The sequence below is a fragment of the Aspergillus flavus genome, chromosome 3 (genome assembly GCF_009017415.1).
Source record: "Aspergillus flavus chromosome 3, complete sequence".
NCBI lineage: Eukaryota > Fungi > Ascomycota > Eurotiomycetes > Eurotiales > Aspergillaceae > Aspergillus > Aspergillus flavus.
Window position 1 is genome coordinate 1,452,978 of NC_092407.1, and position 22,454 is coordinate 1,475,431.

General features: G+C 47.6%; 9 protein-coding genes across 9 annotated transcripts; 5 read left to right on the forward strand and 4 right to left on the reverse strand.

Annotated features, from left to right (window-relative positions):
* Positions 1 to 868: 868 nt before the first annotated feature.
* F9C07_2281730 (long-chain-fatty-acid-CoA ligase) lies at positions 869 to 3,157 on the forward strand. Its single transcript, XM_041290704.2, has 5 exons — positions 869 to 1,394; positions 1,458 to 1,755; positions 1,848 to 2,227; positions 2,302 to 2,631; positions 2,716 to 3,157. Exons 1-5 carry the CDS (start codon positions 989 to 991, stop codon positions 3,057 to 3,059), a joined length of 1,758 nt encoding a protein of 585 aa, XP_041144328.1. The 5' UTR covers positions 869 to 988; the 3' UTR covers positions 3,060 to 3,157.
* Positions 3,158 to 7,021: 3,864 nt separating this feature from the next.
* F9C07_4679 (putative apoptosis inducing factor) lies at positions 7,022 to 8,526 on the forward strand (the record flags this gene model as incomplete). Its single annotated transcript, XM_041290705.1, has 5 exons — positions 7,022 to 7,229; positions 7,291 to 7,632; positions 7,689 to 8,046; positions 8,110 to 8,417; positions 8,483 to 8,526. 5 exons carry the CDS (start codon positions 7,022 to 7,024, stop codon positions 8,524 to 8,526), a joined length of 1,260 nt encoding a protein of 419 aa, XP_041144329.1.
* Positions 8,527 to 8,869: 343 nt separating this feature from the next.
* F9C07_4680 (putative TfdA family taurine dioxygenase) lies at positions 8,870 to 10,180 on the reverse strand (the record flags this gene model as incomplete). Its single annotated transcript, XM_041290695.1, has 5 exons — positions 8,870 to 9,073; positions 9,125 to 9,228; positions 9,296 to 9,737; positions 9,807 to 9,901; positions 9,958 to 10,180. The coding sequence occupies 5 exons, from the start codon at positions 10,178 to 10,180 to the stop codon at positions 8,870 to 8,872; spliced, it is 1,068 nt and encodes a 355-aa protein (XP_041144330.1).
* Positions 10,181 to 10,288: 108 nt separating this feature from the next.
* On the forward strand, positions 10,289 to 10,753 carry F9C07_4681 (uncharacterized protein; the record flags this gene model as incomplete). The annotated part of the gene is made up of 1 exon (XM_071511250.1): positions 10,289 to 10,753. One exon carries the CDS (start codon positions 10,289 to 10,291, stop codon positions 10,751 to 10,753), a length of 465 nt encoding a protein of 154 aa, XP_071364914.1.
* An 89-nt stretch (positions 10,754 to 10,842) lies between these two features.
* F9C07_4682 (putative extracellular alpha-1,3-glucanase/mutanase) lies at positions 10,843 to 12,509 on the reverse strand. The gene is made up of 2 exons (XM_041290696.2): positions 12,305 to 12,509; positions 10,843 to 12,245 (listed from the first exon to the last, which is right to left on the reverse strand). Exons 1-2 carry the CDS (start codon positions 12,437 to 12,439, stop codon positions 10,938 to 10,940), a joined length of 1,443 nt encoding a protein of 480 aa, XP_041144331.2. The 5' UTR covers positions 12,440 to 12,509; the 3' UTR covers positions 10,843 to 10,937.
* Positions 12,510 to 15,770: 3,261 nt separating this feature from the next.
* On the forward strand, positions 15,771 to 19,195 carry F9C07_2149359 (transferrin receptor). The gene is made up of 2 exons (XM_071509223.1): positions 15,771 to 17,968; positions 18,032 to 19,195. Exons 1-2 carry the CDS (start codon positions 15,842 to 15,844, stop codon positions 18,089 to 18,091), a joined length of 2,187 nt encoding a protein of 728 aa, XP_071364915.1. The 5' UTR covers positions 15,771 to 15,841; the 3' UTR covers positions 18,092 to 19,195.
* F9C07_1387736 (uncharacterized protein) lies at positions 18,240 to 19,228 on the reverse strand. The gene has a single exon (XM_071508048.1). It carries the CDS (start codon positions 19,040 to 19,042, stop codon positions 18,476 to 18,478), a length of 567 nt encoding a protein of 188 aa, XP_071364916.1. The 5' UTR covers positions 19,043 to 19,228; the 3' UTR covers positions 18,240 to 18,475.
* A 187-nt stretch (positions 19,229 to 19,415) lies between these two features.
* Positions 19,416 to 20,312, reverse strand: F9C07_4684 (putative 2-deoxyglucose-6-phosphate phosphatase; the record flags this gene model as incomplete). The annotated part of the gene is made up of 4 exons (XM_041290697.1): positions 19,416 to 19,912; positions 19,981 to 20,090; positions 20,150 to 20,171; positions 20,225 to 20,312. 4 exons carry the CDS (start codon positions 20,310 to 20,312, stop codon positions 19,416 to 19,418), a joined length of 717 nt encoding a protein of 238 aa, XP_041144333.1.
* A 411-nt stretch (positions 20,313 to 20,723) lies between these two features.
* Positions 20,724 to 22,348, forward strand: F9C07_4685 (uncharacterized protein; the record flags this gene model as incomplete). Its single annotated transcript, XM_041290690.1, has 3 exons — positions 20,724 to 21,189; positions 21,239 to 21,970; positions 22,023 to 22,348. 3 exons carry the CDS (start codon positions 20,724 to 20,726, stop codon positions 22,346 to 22,348), a joined length of 1,524 nt encoding a protein of 507 aa, XP_041144334.1.
* Between the last annotated feature and the right edge of the window lie 106 nt (positions 22,349 to 22,454).

The window sequence follows — 22,454 nt, forward strand, 5'->3', positions numbered from 1 at the left end:
AAACCCGGCAGAGAAGCCAGTAGCCGAGCGCATTGGGGTCTTGTGCTGGCTTGGCTAACTTGGCTAATTCCTGGGCATTGATGAGACGGAACTATGAGGTATATATGTTCCGATGAATGTGTAGCCTATGTATGCCGTCTATGCCGAGAAATCCTGGAGGGCTTTTGCCAACCATTAGTAGCCTGAAGCCCTTTTTCTTTTTCTCTCTTTTGTTTTCTCGGTACCCGACAGCCATTTGCAGCAATATATGTTAATCTAATCTGATAAGGAAACCCCTCCACCAAGTAGTTCTTCAATCTAGACACGTTTCAAAATGAATCGGATGTTCAATTAAAATTTCAGATGAGAAGATTATTAATAACGAAGACTGAGTCATGTAAAAGAGTTGTGTTCTTTCATTAAGGGTTCGGAGCCTACTGCTAAATTTTCCGAGCTCAGCCCACAGCCGTTATCTGATCTTATCCCCACCGATAAATTCCACTGTGAGATATGTTGAAACACACGGATTGGCCACAACGGACCCTCCATCAGTCTGTCGGACTGGTCCGCCACCAGTGGAGACAGGAACGCTAAGGCTGAGACCTGGAATTTTATTCTCCTTCCAGTTCTACAAGCGATGTGGTAAGACTTTAGGTGAAATCCTGGTTGAAAAACGTAAGATCTAGCTCTTGGAAGTTGGAACGACCTTGCTGATTGGAATGGGTCCCGGGTGGATATCTGTGATGAATGGAACGAGCTATCTACTAAGTTAGTACATGCTCCGTTGCTACTTTGGGTACCTACTACCGAGAGCCGAGAGATGAAAAGAGGCGTTTGATGGAACGCCCGGAAGGATCCAGACAAAGACAACTAGATCCCGAGGTATATTGACGCCTAGAATACGCGCTTATAACGTAGTATTTATGAACCGGCATCTTCCCCGACCTAGTTCTCTTGTGAAAACTTTTAGTCTGTGGTCCGGTCCTTTTATACTAGAAACAGCCTCGAGATGGCAGCTACACGACGTCTGCAACAGACTTTGTCCCATATTCAGCCGCCAAATGCGGTTGAGCAGCTTTCAATTGTTTACGGCCCTACACAACCTCCCCTGCTAGACATCACTCTCGGAGAGTTACTTGCACTACAGAGCCTTCAATATGGAGAACACGAGTGTCTGGTGTTCCCTTGGACAGGAACCCGATGGACATATTCCGCCCTAAACGACGAGGCCGATAGATTGGCTCAAGGCCTATTGGCCATTGGTATCCACAAGGGCGATCGAATAGGAATCATGGCTGGCAATTGTGAACAGTATATCTCTGTTTTCTTTGCGGCAGCACGGGTCGGGGCTATTCTAGTGGTGCTTAACAATACTTACACGCCATCAGAGCTCTACTACGCTCTCGAACATACAGGTAGCTGCGCTTTCATCCATTATGAATTAGCTTCCATGCTGAGAGTTTATTCTTGTTATCTAGATTGCCGATTGTTGTTTATGACGCCTCGCATTGGTCGTCACAATTTAGAGGAGGTGCTGTCAAAGATGGGCCCTCATCCCAAGCGGAAAGGATCATCAGCTGCATTGGAAGAGATCGTCATTTTGCGGGGTGAACACTCTAATTTCCCAACATACAGCAGCGTCATTGAAAGAGGATTATCGGTTTCCAGCAATGCCTTGCTGGATCGACAGGCACAATTGAGACCTGATGATGTCTGCAATCTACAGTTCACCAGTGGCTCAACCGGAAACCCTAAAGCTGCCATGTTGACCCATCAGTATGTGCCCCCCTCAAATATCATGTTCTATGCAGCGTCGATCCCTACATATAATTATAATTTGCATGACACTAACAAGATCACTCTTCCAGCAATCTGGTCAACAACTCCCGCTTTATCGGAGATCGAATGGACCTCACCTCCTTCGATATTCTGTGCTGCCCTCCACCCCTGTTCCATTGCTTCGGACTCGTCCTTGGAATGCTAGCTGTTGTCACACATGGAGCGAAGATCGTCTTCCCCAGCGAAACATTCGACCCGAAGTCGGTTCTCCACGCGATCTCCGATGAAAAATGTACTGCCCTCCACGGTGTCCCGACTATGTTTGAAGCCATCCTAAGCCTACCTAAACCGCCGAACTTTGACACACACAATCTACGCACTGGTATCATCGCTGGAGCCCCTGTGCCTCGCCCGTTGATGAAGAGGTTGTTCGAGGAATTGAATATGACACAGTACACTAGCAGCTACGGTGGGTGTTGGAACAATACCATCCCTACTTTATGTAAACACGACTCGAACTAACATCTACGCCTGTATTTATAGGTCTCACCGAAGCCTCACCCACATGTTTCAACGCAGTTACAACGGACACCATCGAAACCCGATTGAGAACAGTAGGCAAAGTGATGCCCCATGCGAAAGCGAAGATCATCGACGCAGAAGGCCGCATCGTCCCGGTCGGCCAACGAGGAGAACTATGCATCGCAGGCTACCAATTAACAAAAGGATACTGGAACAACCCCGACAAGACAGCCGAAACGCTTACGACCGACGCCGACGGCACCACGTGGTTGAAGACGGGAGACGAGGCCATATTCGATCCACAAGGGCGCTGCACCATCACGGGACGGTTCAAAGACATCATCATACGCGGTACGTTCACTACGTTCTACAAAACACCCCCCCCTACATTACAGTAGCCGTTATGACTGACCCGGTACGTCTTTTACAAAACAGGCGGCGAAAACATCTACCCGTTAGAAATCGAGGAGCGACTGGCAAGCCACCCAGCCATCGAGGTTGCATCGGTGATCGGCATTCCTGACCACAAGTACGGTGAGGTGGTTGGGGCCTTCATCGCTCTGGCTCCTGGTTACGAGAACAAGCGACCATCGGACGAGGAGTTGCGGGTCTGGACACGAGAGAAGTTGGGCCGGCATAAGGCTCCGCAGTATGTGTTCGTGTTTGGCGAAGAGGGTGTGGATCGAACAATCCCAATTACGGGCAGTGGAAAAGTCCGGAAGGTGGATTTGCGGAAGACTGCGGCGCAGGTTCTGGAACGGCGCACGAAAGCGAATTGAGTACGCACTACGCCTGCGCTTGTTCCCATTGAAATGATATACAGCTGTACATAGCTAGATGAATACCCTACGAGCAATTGATTTTCGTCTTTAGACTACTACTATTCATATTCAGAGCAAGACGCACCCAACGACACCAATATCGTTATTCCAGCTGGAATAATCCGTAGCGAAGCCTGAAACGAGAAACAAAAATAACTCGGACAAGTAAGGAGGAATTGCCCAATCAAACAATCAATAGCCCCACTCGAACCTCCGAGAATAGTGGCCCATTAATCCAATTTCCAAGAGTAAATTAAGAGAGAATCCCGGGTAAAAAAAAAAAAAAAAAAGCAAGAGGAGAAAGAATATGAAAAGATAGTGGGGGTAAGGGGGCGGGGGCATCCAATGATAACAATTTAAGTGCATCAGATTAGACAATCATCTAATCAGATGGAATTGCGCCAAGAAAGTTACATTAGGGCACCGAGCAGAATATTTTCTTACGCGATCCATGACGCTGACTGCCCCCACTTGGGCTTCATTTTCTTCATGCAAAAGAAAAATTTGAACTCCGGTCTCGGCTATTCATTTAATCTCTTACATAAGTGTGAATAAGATCGTGTCTTGAGTTTCGACGCTTCGCAATAAAGTCTGATATCACGGATCAGATAATTTTAATTGAGCTGTGGAGATCTTAGCGCTTTTCGTCTCGCTTATAGTACGCAGTACAGAGAGGTGGTCCGCAGACAGGAAAAGGCAGAGAGGAAAAAAGCGAAGAAAGAAAAAAAAAAAGGAAAATGTAGTGCCAAGATATTACCAGATGCTCCACTTTGTCCGAGTATGAGAGACAAAGCCCAGTAATATTACAAGGTATCCTTACTAGAGATTCATGACCCCCATTAAGAAACGAGGGATATATACAAGAACTGCACAGAAAGATATCGTGAGGCCCTCAACATAACTACTCAGATTGCGAAACGGACTATGTCCCAGCCTATCTGCACAGTTCAGTTTATAGCATAACTCTGAACAAATTTCCAAACTAAAGTTAGACATATAGTCCAACCCCGTGAACTTCAATTACTTGGGCGCCCCGAGGACGTCTTTATCCAGAGGCTATACAAGAGTATGCAGTGCATGATGCGTATATATCGGAGCTGCTCGAGAACACTGCTCCTATTTGTAATCTAGGCACCCTGAGGTCTTTCTAGTAATAGCGGACAATCACATATATTCTCTATCGATACATTGCAAGGACTAGATGGAGAAGCGTGTGTATTGAATTGGGATTTACTGCTTGCGCATGCTTGCTCATAGAGCAATTATTGGAGGACTGATGGTGTGTAGTTTTGAATAAGGATTCTGGGATACGTAGTAGTCCTGTCTTCTGGACAAGATATAGGGCGAAGCCAGAGGAGACTCTGGTGGAGGCTCGCACGTTTCTGACGTGATGGAAGCTCCAACAATTGGACTTCAAATGGAAACCCTACCTCTATCAGGACGTACTACAGTAAATGACAACAGATTGGTAAATCCTGGTAGCTAACATGGGTGATTATGATTGTGAGGGGAAAATAGATGCTATGTTGCTGGCCTAGCAGTCTGTATTCTCTTTCTAGGCAACGATGTACGTAAAATGTCTATTTAACTTGTACATAAGAGGTCGCATACATTGTTTCAATTCCATCCACGTCTCGTATACAATCCCAATTACATCTAGTAAGCTTTAGTACATCTTTAGTCCTTGCTAATGCGGTGCGATCCCTTTTTGTTTGAGACTTGAGCGAAACTGAACGTAATGCGTGTATGAAAAGGATGGCAACTCCAGAGGTAGGATACCTTTATATGTCCAAAGGGAGCATCACACCTGGAACTACTTACCTCGACTCTGTTCGGGATAGCTTAATATTCATCGTTCTTCTTGTACGGTTGGGAAAGAGGTACCTAGCTCTGGAAGTTGGCGCAAACACCATGGTTACTTAGATTGAAGAGAGCGTAGTAGCACTTCATTACAGCTGCGTAGACTTAAAAACTAGCAGAGACATCTAGCAAGATGTATATAGCTCTTTGGATCACTCTAAGAGTCTAGGGTCTGGGGACATTACGACAGCTTCAGGGCCATACAATCTGCTGAACCCATGCTTCCACACCCTCGGAACCTCGACCGACACTCCTGCAACGGCCCGGCACTCCTTCGATGCTCTAGAGTATGCACCTAACTCTAGTCTATACGCATACCTTGTTAGATGTTGATGATCTTTTTCTACAAAAAGAGAGAATTGTATCACCAAGGTATGCAAAACAATACTATCAATCAATAACGTATGGTATGTATCGAGTGTATGGTAACACTGGTTGATGTAATGTATTCCGTGAACGATACCAATTTCGATACAATGCACTAATCCTCATACAGCAACTGTCCCACTCAGACAGCAAATTTTCTTTCCGACAGTGTCCCACGCAATATTTTTTCTTGGAGACTGAAATACGTGGTAAATGGCGCAATCCATTCGTATCCGGTGCGACGCGCAGAGCTTTTGAGCTCCGACATGACGAGAAGTGGGTTCTTGTTTTTACATAGTAATTATAAGTAGGTCGGGCACAAATTTTCTTTAGCACAGCACATCCTGCAATTTTGTAGGAGCCGACGTCGCCAGGTTTAACTAGTTCTTCGTGTTGATGCTTCTAGGGAACTAAGTCGTGTGTTGATAGAACGTGGGACGTGATTCAGAGTCATGGGGGCAGGCTGTTGGTCATCTGCAGGGACTCATTTGCATCTCGTAATGTAACATACCCACGGAGACAATCCCAGCGCACCAAGACGATCATCCCATCTTGCATATGTATAGCACGGGGTGTGGGAATTACAAGGATAGCAAATTAAGGGGGAGATCATTCACAACGAATATAAAAAGGCTTTGAGCGCAACCATAGTCGTGAGGTACTTCGGGTATGCACAAACTCTGCCTCCCCTGTACATGAACTGTTCAGCTGGCCTAGTCTGCCGCATATTGCCTGAGGCTGGCCTAAGGAAAACTTTTCTACTCCTTCAGGTTTAAACTCTGAATTCCTTGGTGCTCCACCTTTGTGTCCTCGAGAAAGCACACTCGATAGGGTATGCCCTTGAAGCATGATCCCAAGATCAGATAACTTTAGTCTTTAGGTGAGACTCCAGGCGGGACAAAGAAACAGAAAGGCCGGTTGCGATGGAGGGGTGACTTCGGATCAGATAACGGTAACTGAGGTGTCTCGAGCTGGCGGGTCTGTCCACGAACACTGATGGTATACGGAGTACTCAGTGGAGTTTCCGTTTTCGGTCTTTCCTTCTCTTTTCTATTATTTCCTTCTTTTCTTTTCTTAACAAAAAGTAAAATAATAATTCAACTCCACTCTCCTCACCGAGTTTCTCTTAGGCAATCAAACCCGCAATGGGTTACGCTCCCCGTTCTTAACCGGGATCTGATAAGATACGAGAAACTTTACTTGGCGCGGGCAGATGGCAGGATCCGGAATGGTGAGACAATCTGATTAGACATCGGCAATGCATATACTTCCCTTCCTAAGCAATACCCCATTACATCAGATACTTCTCCCCTTCATGAGCGTCAAATCCAAAGTAATAGACTCCATGCTCCCGCCAATAGACCAACATACGCAGTAGCGCATACTACATAACATACTGCCACCCTCCTATTTTTTAATCTCCGGGACAATAAATCCATTCGTACTCGTCTAATATAGAAGCCTCTATTAGCTCCACTGTTCCGGAGTCCCTGATCCTTGGCTTCGGATCCATTTCGCCAATGTAGGCGCAGCACGCGTCCGGTCGTTGCCGTGGTCTTTAAAAGAAGAATCCCCGTTCTCAATGGTCCCTCCGGCATCAACTGAATATCATCCTTGTTTTCCTGGTCGCTGCCATCTCCTCTCTTGAGTTTTGTTCTTTCATCCATTGATATCCCCCGTAGACCGTCGCTACAATGCCCTCCAACGAAGCTCTTACCCCTCTTCTTCGCCAGTTCCGCGTCTTAATCGCTGGTGGCTCATACGGCGGACTAAGCGCAGCCCTGACACTACTTGATCTTTCCAAGGGTCGCCTTGCTCGCTTCAACTACACAGAGGGCGCCAAACCCCCACAGTACCAAATCCCAATCCAAATCACCGTTGTAGATGAAAGAGACGGTTTCTGTGAGTATCCTCACATTCGCTACCCCATCACTGGTTACTGATATATGACGTGTACTTTTAGATCACCTAATTGGTTCACCAAAAGCATTGGCATGCGACAAGTTCGCTGCAAAGACATGGACACGATTCTGTGACATTCCCGCATTGAAGTCCCCAAATCTCCAAATCGTGCGCGGGAGCGTGAACACCGTGGATTTCCAAAATAAGGTCGCCCAGATCCTTGATCTTGAGACTAAAGAAACGAGACAGGAGAAGTACGACTTCTTTATTGCGGGCACCGGTCTCCGTCGTGTATTTCCGACTGTGCCGCAGTCGTTGAAGAGGGAAGAGTTCCTAAAGGAAGCGACGGGTCATAAGGAGGCTATTCGGAATGCGGATGAGGGTGTTGTTGTTATTGGAGGAGGTAATATTTGTCTCGTCCTTTGGTAGAAGGAGCTCTGGCTAACTGTGATATTTCAGGCGCTGTTGGTGTTGAGATGGCTGCTGAGTTGAAGGAGCTAGATCCTCAACAGAAGGTTACGCTTGTTCATTCTAGGGACCGTTTGCTTTCTGCGGAGCCCTTGCCGGACGACTTTGCGGAGCGTGTTGTCGCCGAGCTCAGGGAGCAGGGCGTTGAGGTGATTCTGGGTCAACGGGTTATTGATACCACAGCAGTAGAGGAAGAACAAGGGAAGCGCACATGGAGTCTGACCTTGGCCAACGGAACGAAACTCAAAGCCGGTCACATTATGAATGCTGTTTCGAAAAGCTCGCCTACCTCATCGTATCTGCCCAAGGATGCCTTGACCGAAGAGGGTTATGTTAAGATTCGCCCGAAGTATGTCACCTCATACCCCTATTTTTGGATTTTTGATGGTTTAGAGAACTAACTTTATGACAGTTTGCAATTCGCCAATCCGGTCCCTAACGCAGAGAACCACTTCGCGGTTGGTGATATCGCTCAGTGGGCCGGCATCAAGCGTTGTGGAGGTGCCATCCATATGGGCCACTATGCAGGAACCAACATCCATCAGCTTATGCTAGCAGAGGCCACTAAGGCTAAGCCTGAATTCATGAACCTCATCAACTACCCACCTGTCATGGGGCTGGCCTTGGGACACACGGCAGTCTCGTATACCCCTGACGAGGGAACTAAGCATGGCAAGGAGCTCCTGGGGACTTTGTTTGGCGAGGATATGGGCTACAGTAGTAAGTTACTCCATCAGAGGCGAACTATCGCTGCTCTGACAGAACAAATAACTAACCTCGCATAGTCTGTTGGAACTATATGAAGATGTCCGAGCCGTGCCAGGCATGATTTCAGATTTTGAAACAGTACTCCTTTCTATATCTATTTTAGGTTCGCCTATCCATGACCGAGCTGGAATCTGGAGTTGGATAGGCGATTATCATTTTTCATTTTCTTTTCCTGTTTCGCTTTTCCTACCTTTTTATATAAGTTCGTTTAACTCGAAGTGGTATTGTGGCCAAAAATGACTTACGAGCTAATGGCGCTGTGGCTCTCTGAACTTGTTTAATCATGCAATGAATATTAAGACTTGCCTCTGCATTTTTGAACATTATTAAAGCAGTCCTGGATCTCAAAGATATACTAGAATATAACAACCGACGCCAAATACATGACATGATATTCATTACCATTAATTCTCAGCCAGAGCTTCTCTCCGCGACTTGGACTGTGTGTCAAAATACGGGGCCTCGCCTAAACTGCAGACTCGGTCACCAGCCCGAGCTTCTGCATAGTCGTATGTCGCGCAGTGCCAAGTTGATCTGTTATCCCAAATTGCCATGTCGTTCTTGTTCCACTTGAACCGAACCTGGGCGTCGTGGTTTTGCGTGACGAGCTAATGCTGTCAGTATATATCTTTAAGACACAAAGGGTCTGGCCAACTCACGTTGAATAGATATTGTAATAACATGTCAGACTCGTCTTTGGTTACCCCGTTGATACGACGGGTAAATCCCTTGTTCACGTACACTGACTTCCATCCGGTAACCGCTATTGCAAGGTCAGTCATACCAGATCCCAAATCGAAGGCACAGAGAAAGTGAGAGAGGGGACATACGATTCGTCCGCACAACCGGATGCACAGCCGTAAGTTCCTCCCCATGATTAAGAGGCGAACCCCGAACCCCCTTTCGTAAAGGATTGCCCAATCTCCGCGCCTCATCATGAAAGAACGTAGCATCATGCGTCGCCGTCAACCCTTCCAAGAACTCCGCCATTTGCGGCGAGAGACGATCATAGATCTCATAGCCCGAGGCCCAGAGCGTGTCGCCGCCTGTCTCAGGGAGAGTATGAATCTTCAGCATTGCATAATCGGATGGTACTCGCTCGAAACTGATGTCGGTGTGCCATCCTACTGAAGCGAAACGGCTCGTGTCGCTGAGCTGATGTGTGAGACCACCTCCTTTCTTTTGCTTCTCGCTGCTGATGACGCTGATTTGGTCGCCCAGTTCGCTTCCTTCTTCTGTCAGTGGGTGGACGTGTAAAGTTGATGATTCTGGCTGTTTGGTTTGTTAGTGAGTCTGCGGAGAGTATGGGTTGGGGTGTTTTGAGGGGGGGGGATTGCTCACGCATCCTGCGAGGATTGATAGTTTTTCACCGAATTGGCGCATTTCTTGTGCGGTTAGGTCTTGGTTGCGGAGGAAGACTACGCCTCGTCTGGAGACTGGGAATTGTTAGAATGGTGAATTGATATGACCATGAGACTCTGTGTCCACTAACTCGTCGCAGCAAGGTCTTTGATTATCCGATCGCATTCTTCTGACTTTAGGATCTCGGCGACTTGGACACCATGGTATTCTCTCCCGATAACGGGCGTGAGGTCATGATGGGTATATGTGTCTAGAGTGCCGGTATATTCCAACGGTTGGGAGATGCGTGGACGAGATTGTTCATTGCCTCCCCGTATCGTTGTGGGAGTCGCATTATCGACAGCGGTAGGCATGATGAATGAAGCTTCTCTCCGACCTATATAGAGGATGTATATCCCAAAAAAAAATCTAGAGAGCCTGAAGTTTCGGTGCTGGTTTAAATTGCAAGAAATGGAGACAATATGTACAACCCCCTGACGACAGGGAATCACACCATTTCTATATATCTTCCCTTCCACGATAAGACATCGCAAAAGACACTATTATCCCCACATCGCCTCGTGAATACGTTTCAGTGTGTCTTTGAAGCCGACTTTCCGGATAGCAATCAGCCACGGCTATGCCCCTCCTTTGGGCCGTTCATGCAGATATTCCATTGGTGTGAAGAGAAGCTTGGCCACGAGTCGTTCGACGCCCCCGCATTTATTGGCATTCGAGATGGGGGAATCGCAGGTGGTCATTGGCTGGTGTCGGTGAAATTCTCGGAGGGCTCGTCATGTCGTCTAAACGATGGTGTGCTTCTAGCTTTCCGTGGTGCAATTTCATCCTCTAGCCTATTTTGGTTCGAATCTCCCCGGCTCAAGGACTACTGTACAAGGCCACGACAGTTTATGGAGTCCTCGTTACGAATAAAAGTCACTTGCTGAATGATGATGCAATCGTCATTTCGTCGCTGCAGAGATCATTCTATACATACGGAGTCATTGTCAGTTTGTTGCCCGGCTAAGTGTTTCTCCGGTGGCCATGCTTGGACAATAATTGTCGCAAGATACAGTTCGCCCACTGTGTTCGTTCATCCTTAAGCTATATTAAAATTAACATTAAAGGGCATTACAACATAATCATCTCTCTGGCCAAAATAAAGGTAACCGTTCCAAGGGAGAATAGACACATGGCAGTGGACGGTGCCACGGTTCCATCCGCCCCGGAAGTGCCAACCCACGCATTATAATTCTGGAACCCCTTCTCCTCCTTAGGACACTCGGATGTGATATGCTCTCCAGAGATACTAGCTATCTCCTTATCGCCTCGTGATATGCTCACCTTCACCTCTCCAGACTGGGTGAATGGCACACTACCATGGTAGATACCCTTTCCATCCTTGGGGGTGTTATCCCAGCTCCCTGTCACCTTGGTCTTTCCGATACTGACCGTGACATCAGCTGTGGAGTTGAGAAGGGCTGAGTACATAATGCGATCGTGGACAATCTCCGACGGCTTGTACTCGACCTGGCCCTGACTCTCGGAGTTGCCGGTAGTACCGCCAGTGGTGCATGCCGATGCAGGATGCAGGCGGTACCAGGTCACCACATTCTCTTCCTTGATAGGGATTGTCGAGTTCGGGTTCTTGTACTGATCAACGACGTACGGCAAGAATGTGCGCCAGCCATCGTGGGGCATGTTGTTGGCGTAGTTGAAGGGGGCCTCCCCGCGGTTAAACGCCTCATAGCCATCCTTGTGCAGCGGACCAATATAATGAGACTCGCCGTAGTCATTCCAAGAAATGATTTGAACAAACTCCGGTTGGAATGAAATGACCTCCTCCCAACGATCATACCACAGATTATCACCAGCCCATACCCAATTCTTGTCAAAGCCCGGCATATTAGTGTAGAACCAAGGCGAGACGGGCATCATGTACGGGCGACCATTCAACGCATGTCTGTATGCATCATCAGCTGAGGTGTTCATGCGGGTAGGGCCATTTGGCCAGGCAGCCCAGCTGAACAGTCCATCCACGTATGTTCTGTTGGCGGCGGCTTCGGGACCAATTGACGAAAAGTCGGGAATGAAGAAGGAGTCGGTTTGTTTCTTGATATCGGGCCAGTCTTTGGACGTTGCGCCCTCGAAGGTGGACATGAAGGGCTTCGAGTCGTACTTGTAGTAGGCGGGGTGGTCTTTATATTTGTTCATAAGGTCGATCGTGTCTTGCTTAGGCCAGGATCCGTTGCCAGCATAATCGAAGGAGAAGAAGAGTTTGAAGTCGAGGTCTTCGGCTTGCTCGAATGCTTTGTCAAGGGTCGCGGGGAGCATCTCGTTGTGGGCCATATTCAGCGCGAACCCATCTATGTGGGCGTTCTGGGCTAGTTGAATGTCGTTCTTCCATTCTTTATCTGAGAATTCGGCACTATTGCCCACCTAGTATGAGATAAACCTGTTATTTGGGATATTTGAGGCGGGTTGAGAGGGTTGAGTACCATGAAGTGAGCAAAGACTGCCTTTGCCTGGACTTGTGCGCTGCACCATGACAGTAGGGCAAGAGCGTAAAGCCGCTGCATGGTGGCTGGGGTGGACTTTGACAGATACAAGCAAAGGGGTCGTGACTTTCTCATAACAATTTGGCGCAAAGACAGTATTAAATATTGTGAGATTTAGACGTGGTGTTTGTATACGCAACAGGATGAGGGCTCATATTGAGATGATCACTACCTTGTCTGGCCAGATTTTTACTGGATCAATACCACTAGTATACAGGCTGAACTGCAGTTACCATTAGCTTCAGGGTTCAGGGTCTCGCCTGCTATTGTCGGTTAGTCTCTTGCCCTAATTTTAGAACTGGGCCAATAACCAACAACCATGACAGGGCGGTGGGAAAGACCCTTTCCTAACATACATTCGGTGTATTTGACGTCTAAGTGCTTTGACCGGTATCTTTAGCTTTATTGTATGCACGTAGCAGGATACTTCAATAGTTCATGTTGGGGGACAGGTCCGGATGTGACTTTAAATGTGTTTTTCCACACCTCACACTCAACCTGTCATATTTGTGATATATCCAATAACTGTTCGTGAACTGCAATAAGAGCTCAAGTTTTATGACAACTCTCAAGCCACTTTGGACAGCACGTCGACGGGAAATCGGTTGAAAGCGTTGACGTGTATCCTATCATTTAGTCGCGATAGAGAGCTTTCTGGATTATTCTGAGGTTTTTGTCTAGACCTAACAGCTTGTTACAGATACTAAATTCTCACATCAGCATAATGTGGTCTCAGATCACGACATTCCATTCGTTCAGGTAGGCTCTAAATACTAATGTAGGTACATACGTAGTCAATTCATACCTTGCGTTGCCAATCCTGCGACTCATCGACTGCCAAGCACTTTCATACATCGTTTTACGTGATGATCCCGAGCTACATATTGGATTCAGCCTTTTATGCGGCTTGCGACGTCTGAGTTGCGCAAACTGTCGCTAGTCATAGTGCGAGATTCTCTACTGTAGGGAGGATACTGCGACTAGGAATATCCCTGGACGCACTATGTGAGACAGGAAGTGGTGGAACTTTCGGCATTTAGAAAATTGTGGTATCAATGTGGAGATACACTACGCCCGTTTCCGCCTGTTGCCGAAGCTCCCGGAGATAGTAGGCCAGTAGACTCTGGCGCCATGGCTGTTGTCAACATGCAATCCATGTAAAAGAATATCGACAGCAGCAGCAACACTTGAGAAAGAAAAAACGGACTGGAAACTCTAAAGGCTCTCTGTTGGCTCAAAGGGACAGTTGCTGCAGTGCAGCATAGAAACTGGTCCAAAATGACTTCTATCCCGACGATAACGGCGGGGCTGTCCACTTCAGCCAGTGGCCTTGTACGGAGGGCTGTTGTCTCAGTCCTAATATAGAAATCACAAGTATACTTACCTGTGGTGGAAGCAAGTAGTGGAAAGGTAGCTCATTGATGGTGACTTTTAAGGTTCTTCCAGCTAGAATAACGCCCACCCATGGTACCGTTGTCTTGGCGTCTCGGAAGCAAACGAGTCTATGGTCACTGACCAGACGATACTGAGACATGCTGGATCTGGCGTTATCGCCGGGTTGCCCAACCGGTCTCGCACGTTATCTATTGGGTAATTCGTCTGCCCGGAGACGACAGTGTCTGGCGAGGCGAGAGTTTTCATATCCAAGAATATACAATCTTGCCGACCGTGTCTCAGATGACTCTCTACATACCAGCACATTGTCTTGATGCTTATGACCTTTTATTATCTAGGTATCAATAGCACAGTGGCACCGGATTAATCCGGGACTGAGACTATGATTCAAGTGGCCAGGTATTCGTAGTAGAAGGTATTCAGCCCATCTGGTCAAGTGAAGCAACCCGTGTCTCCTTCTGAACATTTCGAGGCAAAGATATACCAATCTCAATGGTAACCGGCATGAGAACCCTAACTTGAAAAATGACGAAGCACGCGACATCAGGCCACGTGCTCAGAGCGGGTGCCTTATCAGTAACACACCTCCAGTCAACTCTTCCCAAGGGTGAAACTCATGTCTGACAACTCACTGCTCGCTAAATTTAGCTTGGAGGGACCTCTCCACATTGGCGCGATTCTGATTACCACAAAGCCTAGCAACGTTGCAGAATAGCTTCATTGATTCGGACAAAGGGTAATAACGCGATCGAGTCAGCCACGTCGTGGTTGGGTATTGCAGTTACTAACATGGCCTCTCTATGCACTCTGCACATGAAACAGGAATACGAATGAGCCTTCCCCTCCATCCTAAGGCGAGAAGGATAAGGCGAAGGCTTTCCGGAGTCATTTATAGTGGTCTGCAGTGGCCCAAGGTCTAACCAGTGACGCATGCGATACGAAGTTGCCTCAATCACTCTAGTGGTATCCTTCCAGCTAGACAAGTAAATCACTATCTATACGACAATAGCACTTGGATAATTCTGGTCGGCCAAACTACAGAACACTGCGAGGGTCTGTGCTGTTGATGTTCGGCGTGAGGCTGCATGGAAAAGAGATAGTCAACTTCTATCTAGGAACAAAGACTAGGTTGTGGCTTACATATCTGAAGAATCCCTACATGGCCTTGCTAGTCAGCATGTAGCAGCTTAGCCAAGAGACCAACTTTGAAGACCCTACTTGGGAAACCGTCTTCGTGGGGTAGCACTATAATCCGATTCAATCAATGCCATGATGGTGTGAGTTGATAATCTTCCCTGGAAGAAATCGTAGTGTCAGGAACATCTAGAACGAGGATTGTCAGGTTTGGCTCTGGTCCTCGACATATCTCCTACCAATGTGTTCGAGAATTGAATATAAGCATGAGCTGCTGGCGATCGTGTGTGACCTCCGATTGAAAGGGCCTTTTCCCCTCTGCCTATTTTTCTTATAGGACGAATCGAATCACATGGCTGGCTGAAGCATACATATCGGGGGAAAATCTAGATGTCATGGATCCCTCCCTTGCACTAGCATTTCTAAAGTGGGCCTGAATTGTGTATAGTTGAAAATATAGTAATGACTATCACTACCACGTTTTCTATATTTCTGCCGGAAAATGCACCCTCACCTATAGGCTTGAAGAGATTTACATTCCAATGGAGGTATCATTACTGAGCTCCATTGAAAATATGATACGTTGTTGGGAGAATGTCAAACTCGATGCAAGGGGCAGACCTCCTTCCGGCATATAACACATCTAAGTCCCCACGACTGAATCAATAGTACACATTGAGGCTGTGCTTTTAATCAGGTCGGCATTTGGTGTGGTTTAAAAATGTAAAGGGGGAAGGAATGATGCTAGTAGGGAAAGTGTATGTCGGCTTGATTTAAATTGATGGCTATACCATTCTTCAGAAGAACCATAGACGACCTTCAACAATTCTTGGATCAAATATCACTTGTCACTCAATCGCAGACAATGCTTGAATAGAAAAAAAAAAAAAAAAAAGAAAGAAAGAAAAACGGAAGAAAAGTAAAAGACTTTAGCCGCCGTTCTTTACGATGCCGAGTCGATTGATATTCATAACGACATCACTCTTCCTCACTCACTTATCTGTTGGCATTCATGCTAACATTCCATCCTCTGTCTCATCTCCGGCTCCGATAAGACACCAACCCGCTGGTCATTCGCTCGACATCCCAGCCCGAAACAGCGTTCTAGCCAGTGATCTCGAAGAGATCATTCTGAATGGCCCCAATGAGCAAAAGGCCCGCGAGTGGAATCTCCACTATACCTCCGAGCCACATTGGCTGGGTCAAGGAGAATCTCTCGCCGTGTGGACTCAAGAGAAATGGCGGGAATTTGGAGTTGAGAACACCACCATCAAGTCATATCCAGTCCCAAAATCGCCCAGCATACCGTCGTATCAAAGGCTCGCTTTACTCGAGAGGAAGCCTGGGGACGCCGACGGCCAAAATGACACAGAGTTATTCATCGCTAGCTTGAACGAAGGTTCGACCTTCGTGAACCCCATCAGTGGAAAAATCATCAGCACTCCTCAATTCTTCTCCAGTACGCCAAGCGCAAATGTTACGGCACCCTTTGTGTTCGTGAATTTTGGTCTGGATTCAGACTACGATGACCTCCAACAATCAAATATCGATGTGAGTGGTAAGATCGGGATTATGAAACAAGGTTCCTTGACTGTCGGGCCCGCCCTGTCTAAAGCACAGGAGAGAGGCTTGGTGGGCTTGATATTTTATCTCGATCCGGAGTTTGACGCAAACGTCACCGAAGCACATGGCTACCTGCCGTTCCCTGAAGGCCCGGCTAGGGCACCAGGTAGCATTGTGCGGCGAGGCATTGACGCTCCAGATCCATTACTAAAGATTCCCACCATTCCAATCTCATATTCCGAGGCCCTCCCATTTCTCAAGGCTCTCAATGGCCATGGACCACAGGCAAGCGAGATCGGCACCACTTGGCAGGGAGGGCAGCTAGGATATCTCGGGGTCAATTACAATGTTGGACCATCACCGGACGGCTTGATGATTAACCTGGTGAACATCATGCAGACTTCAAACGTCTCTGTATACAACGTGATCGGGACGATCAAGGGCGAGACTGAAGACGAAGTGATTGTCCTAGGAAACCATCGTGATGCGTGGGGTGCTGGTGCCGGTGATCCAAATAGTGGTTCTGCGGCACTAAACGAAGTCATCCGTACCCTTGGTACCGCTATGAAGAAAGGCTGGAAGCCATTCAGAACCCTGATATTTGCCAGTTGGGATGGCAAGGAGCCAAGCAGCTGGGGAGCTGCCCTTTGGGTAAAGGATAATCTTCCCTGGCTGTCTGAAGCGGCTGTCGCTTATCTTGAAATCGAGACTGCTGCAACTGGCACAGAGATCTTCACCAAAGCCAGTCCACTTCTACGCGACGTCATCTATTCGGCTGCTGCGAAGGTTCTCTCCCCTGACCAGAGTAAGCCGGGACAGAGTGTCTTGGATGTATGGGGTGGTCATATAGAACCGGAAGGTGGAGGAGACACTAATATATTCGTTAGCAATGGCATTGCCTCCCTCAATCTTGGCTTTGCTCCTGGTCCAACGGATCCTGTCTTCCACTGGCACTCGGACTTTGACGATATACAGTGGATGGACAACTTTGGGGATCCAACCTATGAGTATCATACTGCAAGTGCTAAACTATGGGCGCTGACTGCAACACAATTGGCCGACGAGCCGGTCCTTCCCTTCAATGCTACGGCATACCCTGTTTCACTGGGCAGTTATTTAAACGAGCTGAAGGTCACCTTGGAAGAGGCGTCATCAGACGAAGCCTATCAGCAAGGGCAAGATTCCTGTACTGTCAATCTGCAACCATTGGAAGACGCTATTGCAGAGCTACACCAGGTGGCTGTTCAATTTGACACGAACGCAGCAGACCTTGCAGCGAGGCTGAACCAAAAGAATACGACCATCACGGCTTCAACCTACCAGGAAGATAAGACGATCCAAGATATTAACCGAAAGTACAGAACATTTGAGGGGCAATTCGTGGTTCCACCAGCTAGTCCAGGAGCAAGAGCACAGCACGTTGTGTATCCGCGAACCTCGTACAGAACTATTCTACCTACTTTTCCTAGTATCACGAAGAACGTGACAAACGGTAATTGGTGCGATGCAGAGGTAATTTCTTTCTCGCCCTCTCAGAAAAGGAGATGATCTCTAACTACGGATGTCCCCCCTTAGAAATCGAACCAAATTGTCACAGACAAAGTACGCAGCGCTACGGAATTGTTACGATCGTAGTAGGGCTTTGAACCGTATGCAACGATTTTGTCTTGCCAGGAACGGTCCCAGCTCGATCAGGAGGGCGGAATTGGTATATGTGTCTACTTAATATGTATATTATTTGAGTGCATTCCTTCTCGGTATGTCTCCTTGGAAGGAAACGTACAATTCATAGCTCCTATAATAATCTACAAATCTCATACCTGGGCAGTCAGCGGAGGTCCCAGCACGTCAACTTCTACCCTTAAGAGGAGAGCCCAACCACACCGGTATACCAGGAAAGAAGTCATTTCCCATACGGAAACATGTTGACACAGATTTACCACATGAACAAAGAGCCATACGCAAGGACCCTGCCACCCAAAAACAGCGTATCAAATCCCTCATCTTACATATCCAGACTCACCCCAACAGAGAAGCACGTAGATGAGTCCCATCACGAAAATCCCTCTCACGAGTAGTTCTCTCTTCCCAACAGCTCCCGCAAATCGCAATCCCCTTACAATCCTTCCCTCCAACCGCAAACTCCCTACAAACCATACATATCACGAACATAACCCCCTGGACCACAATCTGAGCCCCAGGTCCATACCTCGCCGTCCCGGAACGTGGCATCAGCCCACATTCCACACAGAAGCGCCTCTCGGCATCACGACCATATCTACCCCGCCCGCGTCGAAGCATCCGATCCGCGAATTTGCCCGCTGGACGGAGACGGAGACAATACCGACAGGCGTAGATATCGTGTGCGAGGGCGAAGTCTGTGAGTTCGGCTTGGAGGAGCTCATGGTGTGGAAGTGGTGGGATTAAATCGTTGAAGTAGGTGCAGGTTAGTTTGAGGTGGATTATGTCGGGAAAGATGAGGAGGTTGGCGATGAGGATGTGGAGTTCGGGTGGGAGGTTCATGAAATGTGGAATTGGTTTTGGTCGTGTTTTGGGGGGAGTGGCTGTATCATCCTGCTGAGGCATTTTGTTTAGGTGTCGGTGATTTGTTCCATGGGGTATAGAGGAGCTTCGTCATGTTGTTTTGCGTAGTGAGTTGGGGATGGTTGAGGTTGAGGTGTTGTTGCGAGTGGTTGCCGATCGGGATACGAGGTTCACGGCCCGATTCGGGTTGGATTAGTCACGGCTGAGGAGGAACCCTAATCTTCCAGCAACAATCTACAAACGCGAAGATAAACATAAGGAACTAGATGGGAATATGTTGATGCATTTTGATTCAGTGACAGTTAAGTGAAGATGATAGTCTTTGTGAGATTGAGTCGTTATATGTGTTCTATGTCAAATCGTAACATATATATATATGCGTACCGCTAATCCTTGCACCCCAATATATTTTCCTCTAGAAAACATTATTGAAAGTAAATGTAAAAGTTCCCTGCGACCCATTCTTCCTCCGCACTTCTACAAATCGATGATCAGGTATCACCCAATCCGCACCAGCCGCCTTGAGCTGGTCAACAGTGTGCGTAGTTGTTACTGCTAGAACATAACATCCAGCTGATTTACCTGCTTTTACACCTGCCGGAGCATCTTCGACAACGAGAACGTCCTTTATGTCATCTTCTCCGCGATGTTGCAGCAGGCGAGTTCGAGCTTTATAGTAACCTTCTGGATCAGGCTTGCCGATTTTGACATCCTCTGCGACGGTGACCTCTTGGGGCCGAGGTAAACGCAGTACATCGAGCCAACCAGTCAATAGAGCATTAGTGCCCGATGTTACGATTGCCCAAGGTGCGTGCAGACTGTTAAGTGTCTCAAGAAGAGCTCGTGCACCCGGAATCTCAATGGCGGGATTCTTGCACAGGGTAGGTATTTTGCTTTCCGTGGCGCTTATGTCTAGATTGGTTATTTGTTAGGGACTCGTTGCAAAGATAGGAGAGGCAAATGTATAGAACGAATCTCACATTCCCAATTTGCTCTGCTAGGATCAAGGTCTTTCAGAACATCGATACTGCGTCTACCATGCGATGTTTGCAAGATTACTTCGTGGTCAATGCCGATTTCTTCGCCGATTCTGTTTTACTCGTTAGTATATCCCGGGAGCGGTGGGAAGGTGTTTGTAAGGCGGCAAACCTTCTCCAGTTCTCAACAATAGCTAGTGGGACAAGTATTAGCACACAAGCAAACGGAGAGGTATCTCAGATATACCTTCAGTGGAGTCAATTATTGTTCCGTCAAAATCGAATAAGACACCGGCGAATTCATGAGTTGTCGACGTGGTGCTAATAATCGGCATATTGGTAGTCGTTATATTGTCAGGTATGCAATCCTTGTAGTAGAGTAGAGTAGAAATCTTGAATCATTAAGAAGCATTGACCAGCATGCTCATTGACCCTTATTCCTGGCACAACTTTATAGAGATTGTGTCGGGGTGGCGAATGAGAGCAGGGCGGAAACCTTCCTAATCCGGTAACATACCCGCCATTGTATACAGCACAAAATGACGCACAACCATTGAAAAGCATTCTCGCCCTAGAAATCTGTGTTCCGATACAACCGAAGAGACTTTGTCTCTAAGATTATAAATACCCCTGGAGCAGAGCTAACGTTCCTCATAACAATCACTCAGATCTACTCCATATATGAGTATCTGTACAATCGATTACTCCTACAATTCTAAACTCAGTCTTCTTTTACCCGTTCAAACATGCATCTTCATACCCCATCACGTTTAGTAATTGCTTGTCAGGCATTGAAACCCGTCCACGCTCATAAGTCCTTCATACGGCAAGCCACATCCAGCGCCGAGTCTCGCAAAGAAGGCGACATCTCATCTGTTTTCGTTTCCTTGTCAGGAAAAGAGGAAGCACCTCTGCCCCCAAGGTTCGCAGAGCAAAAGAAGAGACTAATTGCCGGACGGGAAGACCAAATCGAAAGGAGTTGGCATCGTCTCTTGCACACACTGAAGGATGAGGTTCGCTTGATCGAACAGCGTGGCTCTGATATCATTCCTTCGATTGATTTCAAGGATATCCATGCCGCACCGAAGACGTTCCGAGATGAACTTCGAAAACGAGGTGTTGCTGTCATCCGAGGCGTGGTCCCTGAGCATGATGCCAGAGCTTACAAAAATGAGATCGAGGATTATGTTAAGGCTAATCCAGGAACAAAAGGTACTGTGTCGATTACTCTCCAATCGTTACTATTCTAATACATATCTAGCATTCCCTCCACATGACCCTCAAGTCTATGAGCTGTACTGGTCACAGCCCCAGATGCGCGCACGTACACATCCAAATATGCTAGAAGCTCAACGTTTCCTTATGAGTTTCTGGCACTCGAACTCGCCGGACGCAATGATATCTTCTACCCACCCCTTGACCTACGCAGACAGACTTCGTATTCGCCAACCAGGGGATGCCGGGTTTGCACTAGGCCCTCATGTGGACGGAGGAGGCCCTGAAAGGTGGGAAGACAACGGCTATGGTCGCGGTAATGTTTACCAGAGAATCTGGCAGGGGGAATGGGAAAAGTATGACCCCTGGGAAGCTAGTTGCCGAGTTCTAGCAGAGGCAGACTTGTACAACGGCGCTGGAGCATGTTCAATGTTTCGCATGTTTCAAGCATGGCTGGGCATGTCTCATACAGGACCTAACGAGGGAACGCTACTGGTCAACCCTCTGCTCTCTTTGGCGACGACTTACTTCCTACTGCGACCCTTTTGCGAGCCAATTTATACACCTCCTAAGGAATGCTCTCGCATGGCTACGGAGACCTTCCTGCATCCAAGTAACTGGCGCTTGGAGAGAGAGACATCAAGTAACCTGCAGGGTGCAACTCCGGGCTTCGCGCAGGAAGTCACTGCCACTCTTCATCCTCACTTGGAGCTTGAGAAGACGATGGTACATGTTCCTAAGATCGCCCCGGGTGACTATGTAGCATGGCACTGTGACAGTGAGTACCCAACCTGAATGTTCCACATAAGCAAACAATCTAACTAGACTAGCCATCCATGCCGTTGACCGTGTACATAATGGAACCGGCGATTCGAGCGTTATGTACATCCCAGCATGCCCCGTCACAGAGGCCAACGCCAACTATGTCAAACGCCAGAGGAATGACTTCCTCGAGGGTGTCCCTCCACCAGACTTCCCCGGAGGCAAGGGAGAAAGCGAGCATCTTGGACGTGCCACGGAGGCGGGCTTGCGCAAGTCCACGAGCCAGCTTGGTTTGCGCTCCTTGGGGCTTACCAAGTGGGATCTGAACGATCAATCTCTCACTCAAGGACAACGACTTGTCTTGGACAAATCAAACAAGATTCTGGGATTCTAAGATTGGTGTCCTTTTTTCATTTACGAACTCTTTGTACATATATACTCGTGTCCTATATATTTGATTCTAGTGTAACTTTATAAAATTTCATTCTTCCTCAATTTCT